Below are 7,333 nucleotides of genomic sequence, written 5' to 3' on the forward strand. Positions count from 1 at the left end.
TAATACTTAGTAAAAAGAACTGAAGTGTTAATTTATCCAAAGTATGTGGTCCGAGAGACCACGCATGATTGAGGTTCTGTTTAACACTTAGTGGAAAGAATTGAATTATTAATTTACCCAAAGTATGTAGTCCGAGAGACTATGCATGACTAAGGTTCTGTTTAATACTTAGTAAAAAGAACTGAAGTGTTAATTTACGCAAAGTATGTGAACCGAGAGACCAGGCATGACTGAGGTTCTATTTAACACTTAGTGGAATGAATTGAAGTATTAATTTACCCAAAGTATGTGATCCAAGAAACTAGGCATAACTAAGGTTCTGTTTAATACTTAGTAAGAAGAACTAAAGTGTTAATTTACTCAAAGTATGTGGTCCGAGAGACCAGGTATGACTAAGGTTCTGTTTAACACTTAGTGGAATGAATTGAAGTATTAATTTACCCAAAGTATGTGGTCTGAAAGACCAGGCATGACTAAAGTTTTGTTTAATACTTAGTAAAAAGAACTGAAGTGTTAATTTACCCAAAGTATGTGGTCCGAGAGACCAAGCATGACTAAAATTCAGTTCAATACTTAGAAAAATGAACTCGAATATCAATTTACCCAAGGTATGTGATTTGAGGAGTCAGGCATGACCAAGATTCTGTTTGACACTCGGACAAGTAGAGAGATATGTAACGCACAATGTAATAAACCAAAATATGGTAAAGGAAGCTTTCATTAATAGTAATACCTTCTTAAGTTGCTTAAATTCCACGGGCGTGGTACAACGTTTTCATCTAGATCCTTAAGGTAATATGCATCTATCTCAACCACTGAAGTGATGCGATATGGCCCTTCCCAGTTAAGCCCTAACTTTCCCAAACTAGTTCTTTGCAGTACCTAAAACCTTTCTTAACACCAAGTCCCCAGGCACCAATGGCCTTAACTTCACGTTGGCATCATACCTTTACTTGAACTTATGTTGATAATAGGCCAATTGGACCATGGCATTTTCTCTTCGCTCTTCAATTAGGTCTAGGCTCTTTCCTAACAACTCATCATTGTTACTCGAAGTGAAAGAACTCGTTCTCAGTGATGAAAATCCAGTCTCTAGGGGAATAACAGTCTAAACTCCATAAGTCATTGAAAATGGTGTCTCTCCTATTGATCTGCGAGGTGTGGTCCAATATGTCAAAGGACGTGCGACAATTCTTCCACCCATTTCCCCTTCGCTTCATTCAACCTTTTCTTGAGTCCACCTACTATGACCTTATTAACAGCATCGGCCTGTCCATTCCCTTGTGAGTAAGCCGGGGTGGAATACCTATTCATAATTCCTGTGTAAGGGCTCTGTGAGACAAGGATTTGCCCCCTTTGTTTCTTCCACAAATCCCTTCATGTAACTCCTCTAGAATTAGCTCTGATGCCTCAAGGTGTATGCACAACAAGTATGGCCCAAAGAAAGAGCGTTTGTACAGTTTTTGGTTCTCGGACAGCCAGAACCGAGGAGTCTTTCTCAGTATCTTGTCAACTTCTGATTTCTCCTCAAGAAAAATATCTTCCTTAAGGAATAGCGCTATAGGGTCCATCCAACTAGGCCCCACCCTAATTTGATGGATGTGGACCATCTCTCTTTTCACTTCAATAGGCTTGCACAAATCTTTAACAAGAATAACCCGAGACAGGCTTTGTGCCGAAAAGGTTGCTAGTGTGGCCAAAGAATTAGCATGGGTGTTTCCACTTCTAGGAATGTACTGTAAATTGAAAGAGGCAAATCCTAACTGCAAATTCCTAACCTAGCTTAAGTACTCTTGCATTCTCACGTCCTTGGCCTCCAACTCTCCCTGAACTTGGCCCACAACAAGCCTTGAATCTGTGAATATCTCCACTGCTTTTCCACCAATTTTTCAAACCATGGTTATTTCTACCAACAGGGCTTCATACTCAGCTTCATTGTTTGTGGCCAAGAAGTCTAATCTTAAGAATTTCTCAATTATGATATTCTCGAGAGATATCAACACTAGCCCCACTCCATATCCTATGTGATTTGCTACACTATCAACGTACACCCTCTAGGACAAAATCTCTTGCACGGAGACTAACCCTACCAGTTTTCCATCCATGTCCTGCTTCTCCACTTTCTCTTCTACTGGGGATTCAGCAAACTCGACCACCAAATCAGTAAGGACCTAATCCTTAATAGAGGTGCGAGGCATGTACTTGATATGAGAAGCCCCTAGGATCGTACCCCACTTGGCAATCCTCCTCCTATAATCAGCACTTTGGAGTAGAGATCTGAGACGGAGTTGGGTTAGGACAACAACTATGTGTGACTGGAAATAATGGGGGAGTTTACGTGTAGCATGCACCACTGCCAAAATAGCCTTCTCCAGTGGTAGGTAACGGACCTCGGTCGCATATAATGACTTGCTCACATAGTATACTGGCCTTTGCACACCACTATCAACTCGTACCAGCACCAAGCTCACCACGTGGGAGGCCACTGCAATGTAAGCAAACAAAACCTCGTCCACCTCAGGTCTAGACATGATTGGTGGTAGAGAAAGGTACTCCTTCAACTGCTGGAAAGCCAAGACACACTCCTCAGTCCATTCAAATCCCTTCCATTTATTCAACAACTGAAAGAAATGTCTACACCTATCTATTGATCGAGAGATGAATCAGCTTAAGGCAGTAGTCATTCCTATCAGCTTCTGGACTTCTTTGGGATTCCGAGGTGGTTATAGACTGTTAATTGCCTTAATCTGTTCAGGATTAACTTCAATTCTACGGTGAGTTACCATATAGCCCAAGAACTTTCCTGAACTAACACCAAAAGAACACTTAGAAGCATTAAGGGGCAGCTTGTGCCTTCTCAAGATCTTGAAAATATTCCCGAGGTCGTTAACATGCTCGGATTCTAACTTGCTCTTGACCACCATGTCGTCTATATAAATCTCAATGTTTTTTCCTAGTTATAGCTCGAACATCCTGGTCATCATCTTTTAGTAGGTAGCCCCTGTATTCTTTAAACCAAAAAGCATCACTTTGTAGTGGTAATTTCTAGTAAGGGTGACAAAAGCTGTCTTTTCTTGATCGCTCAAAACTAGTGGTTTTTGGTGGTACCCCTGGAAGGCATCCAAGAAGCTCATTCGAGAATGGCCTACAGTTGTGTTCACTAGCTGATCAATCCGAGGCATGGGGAAAGGATCTTTTGAACAAGCCTTATTCAGGCCCGTGAAATCCATGCATACTCGTCATTTTTCACTTTTCTTTTTCACCACTACGGTATTGGCCAACCACTCAGGGTAAAATACCTCCTTAATAGCCCTAGCTTGCTTAAGCTTTATCACCTCGTCTTTGACGGCATCAGAATGGTCCTTAGATAAGAGTTGAGGTGGTTACTTTTTGGGGGTGACAGATGAATTGACATTCAAATGATGGCAGATGAAGCTCGGGTCCACCCTTGGAGCTTCGTAAGCACTCCACGCGAACACATCAATGTTTCTCCTGAGAAATTCTATTAGCTCTTCCTTCTCCTGAGGAGGCAGTTGAGCTCCAACCTAAAAAAACTTCTCCGGATCATCATTTACAACAATTTTCTCCAAATCCTCACATTTCACCTCAGGCTGATGCAAAATTGCGGCCACCAGGCACTGCCTAGTCATGGATTGACTCCCAACAAGCTCTTCGATCTAGTCCCCGGACAGATATTTCACCTTCAAACGCAAAGTCGATGAGACGACCCCTAGGGCATGAAGCCAGAGTCTTGCCACGATGGCCATGTAGGGAGAATAGGCATCCACTACAATGAAGTTTACCTCCACTACCTTTGAACCTGCTTGTACGGGTAGTCTAATCTGACCCTTTGAAATGACGACTTTTCCATCAAAGCTTACCAAAGGTGAATTGTATACTGTCAAATTCTCGAACTTCAGGTTCAGCCCTTTGTATAAATCAGGGTACATAATCTTTGCACCCCTGCCCTAGTCTATCATCACTCTCTTCACATCATATCCTCCTTTCTTGAGCGTGACCACTAAAACATCATCATGTGGCTGTATGGTTCCTACCTTATCCTCATCCGAAAAGCTCAACACCAGTTGAACCTCCACTCTAGCCCTCTTCAGCGCATGATTAAAGTCCTCGATAAGTGGCTGAGCTACATACATCACCCTGGAGAGTTGCGAACCAATTCTCCAAGAGTAGCAAAGATGACGTTAATTGTACCCAAAGGGGGCCTTGAAAAAGCGTTTCCCTAAGCCCTCGACCCTGTTTGGTCTCCTTGCCCATTTGGCCGATGCAAATATTGTTGCAACCTTCCATCCCTGACCAATTGCTCCAGATGGTTCCACAAAGTTCTATAGTTCTCGGTGGTGTGTCCTTGTTCCTGGTGGTATTGGCAATGAAGACTTTGGTTGCGCCTCTGAAGGCCTCCTCCCATCTTGTTTGGCCATTTGAAGTATGGCTAAGCCCTCGACCTTGTTTGGTCTCCTTGCCCACTTGGCCGATGCAAATATTGTTGCAACCTTCCATCCCTGACCAATTGCTCCAGATGGTTCCACAAAGTTCTATAGTCCTCGGTGGTGTGTCCTTGTTCCTGGTGGTATTGGCAATGAAGACTTTGGCTGCGCCTCTGGGGGTCTCCTCCCATCTTGTTTGGCCATTTGAAGTATGGCTTATTCTTGATTTTTTCCAAGACTTGAAGCACTGGCTTTCGAAACACTGTGTTAACCACCTGAGGAGCCGTAGACCCAGATTGCCCAGCAAAATCCCTTCGGGGTCTGTTATTGTTATAGCAGTCTGACCTGAAATCTCTCCTCTCCTAGGGGATAACCTTTCTCTTCCCCTTGCCTTGCTGTTGGTCCTTCTTGACCCGTTTATACTTATCTATCCTATCCATGAGTTGGCATACACTAGAAGCAGGTTTCCCAGTCAAAGACTTCCTCAAGCCACACTCGACAAGTAAGCCGACCTTGAAAGTCCTGATAGCCACGTCGTTAAAGTCACCATCTATCTCATTGAACATCTCCCAGTAGCTGTCCGAATACCTTTTCAAGGTCTCCCCTTCTTTCATGGACAAAGACAATAAGGAAACTAAGGGCCGAGGAAGGCCTGCTGCATGTAATAAAGTGAGATCCAAACACTCGAGTAAGTTCCTTAAAGGAACCAATGGAGCCTGCTCCTTAAAGAAAATCGTCCTTGTTCAGTATGAGGAGATCGGTTCTTATATTTTTTATACTCCAATGTGGTTACAAGTGCAGCTCTTGATTGCTACAGTGTTTTTCTCTTGATTTTTCGATCCCTATTACATCAAGGGTCTCTTACATTATATATCACCCTCTCAATGATCTTGGCCCTCCACTTGTCTATTGTCCAAGCCACTACTTGAGTACTTGTCCCATCAGACATCTACACAGATCCTCTGCAAGTTGGGGCGACTAAGGCAGCATTGTTCAGAAGTCTTCTCCACATAAATGCGGCCAGATAGTTAGCTAAAAAGCATTCAATGCGGTGGTAGCAGCTTTTTCCTAGATATTTCTTAGCTCCCATACTGTCCCGTACATTCACAATGCATATCCCTATCAACAGAACTTCCTGGAAAGTCACTCTGGATAATGAAACTCCCCTTCTGGCTCCTCCTTTGTTTAGCCGAGGAGATACTCCTCCTCGGTCTTCCTCTCCCAGCTTTTACAACCATAGCTTGCTCATGAAGTTTTTGGTCTTACTCCTCCCTCATTGTTGATTTATTCTCAGATTATTATGCCTTTTCGGACAAAACCCAATGCCCAATATATATTTAGACCTGCATCCCCACAGTTATATTGATAAATTTATCTTTAAAACTCTAAAGTCCGTAACACTTTTACACAAAACATAGGAATAAACAAAAAAAAAAGCTTTTTTTCATTTTATTTCTCTTAGATTGTGTGTTAAACGAGTTGAAATTAATTGTGTTGTCTACCCATTCAATAAACAAGTTGTGTTAAAAGGAGAATAATTTTGACACAATTTTAAAATTGGTTATTTTAGGATTGAGATATGTATTTGAAATTTTGAACACCCTTACCTTAACACACGACAGGAACATGATTCGCTAAGACAAATTGCCTCCTCTAGTATCAAGTTGTGACCGAATCAACATCAATTTCACCTTACTACGCCACTAACATCATCATAATTTTTAGTATACACATCAATTACAACATCATAATAAGAAACATATGTCATTATACTTATTGCTTTCTTTTTGTTTTTTCTCTCCTACTAATTGTACGTATTTTCCAAGTATAATCTTAAAGTTAACAATAGGTTCAACGATCAACCAAATAACAAATTTTTTTCCCCAAAATTTAAAAAGTAGCACAAAATATTCCGAAGCCTTTACACTTCATACAATAATAACTACCCAAAAATAAAAAATAAAAAAACACAGAAAAATTCGAGCTTGAAAACTCATACACCAAGTTTGATATCACCGAGATCGAGCTGCGCAGCAATTTCCTCGAGCTGCTTCTTCACACTCATGTCAATCAACTTAGACCCAGAACTCCCATATCTAATGGTGAACCCAGCCACCAAACTCGGGTCGATCACAGACTTAATCCTCACATTCTTAGCCCCAGTCAGCTTCTGAACCTGCTTAGCTATCTGGGCCAAGTGCTGCGACTCCAACTTCACCACCGAGCTCACCACAGCGAGCTGCGTGTCGGTGAGGTTGTTGTACACGATCTCGAACTCCGACACTATGTCCTTGATCAAGTCGATTCGGCCCGAGTCGACCAAGATGTTGAGGAAGTTCGCCGTGTGCGGCGAGAGGGCCGACGAGCTCGCGATCTGGTCGATCATCTCGCGCTTCTTCTCGACGTCGATTACTGGGCTGGCGAAGAAGTCGAAGACCTGTTCGTTGGTGAAGATTTTCTCGATCTTCTCCACGTCGGCGCTCGTCGCGTCGAGGGTGTTGTTCGACTTCGCCACGTCGGCTAGCGCCGAGGCGTAGCTGGCGGCTGCTGACGCGGCCATTTTTGCTGATGATGCTCCGCCGTTAGTGGTGACGGCGGAGGAAGCGACGACGGCGGCTTTGAGTTTGAGGGATGGGAAGGTGGCGGAGAAGGAGAGGTTGTGGATGAGGTTCGATCGAGATGGAATGGACGGTGGGGATTTGGTGGATTGGAGGAAGTTTGGAGTGTGTTGGAGAGAGGCCATTGTTGTTGTTTTTTTGGGAGGGTGATGGGAGAGAATTGGTGGTGTGGCCTTTTTTGGTGGCAATGGGTGGATGGGATTTGTGAAAGAGTTTTACATGATTGACGGTGGAGAGAGAAGATGGGTTTATCTTTTAATTTTTTGGAGC

General features: G+C 43.0%; 2 protein-coding genes across 2 annotated transcripts; both read right to left on the reverse strand.

The window, feature by feature from the left end:
• Nucleotides 1-1,310: 1,310 nt before the first annotated feature.
• LOC126704342 (uncharacterized) lies at nt 1,311-4,154 on the reverse strand. The gene is made up of 5 exons (XM_050403332.1): nt 4,056-4,154; nt 3,702-3,914; nt 2,231-2,603; nt 1,806-1,870; nt 1,311-1,736 (listed from the first exon to the last, which is right to left on the reverse strand). Exons 1-5 carry the CDS (start codon nt 4,152-4,154, stop codon nt 1,311-1,313), a joined length of 1,176 nt encoding a protein of 391 aa, XP_050259289.1.
• A 2,141-nt stretch (nt 4,155-6,295) lies between these two features.
• LOC126701878 (ATP synthase delta chain, chloroplastic) lies at nt 6,296-7,333 on the reverse strand. The gene has a single exon (XM_050400301.1). It carries the CDS (start codon nt 7,186-7,188, stop codon nt 6,439-6,441), a length of 750 nt encoding a protein of 249 aa, XP_050256258.1. The 5' UTR covers nt 7,189-7,333; the 3' UTR covers nt 6,296-6,438.

The sequence above is a fragment of the Quercus robur genome, chromosome 10 (assembly GCF_932294415.1).
Source record: "Quercus robur chromosome 10, dhQueRobu3.1, whole genome shotgun sequence".
Lineage (NCBI taxonomy): Eukaryota > Viridiplantae > Streptophyta > Magnoliopsida > Fagales > Fagaceae > Quercus > Quercus robur.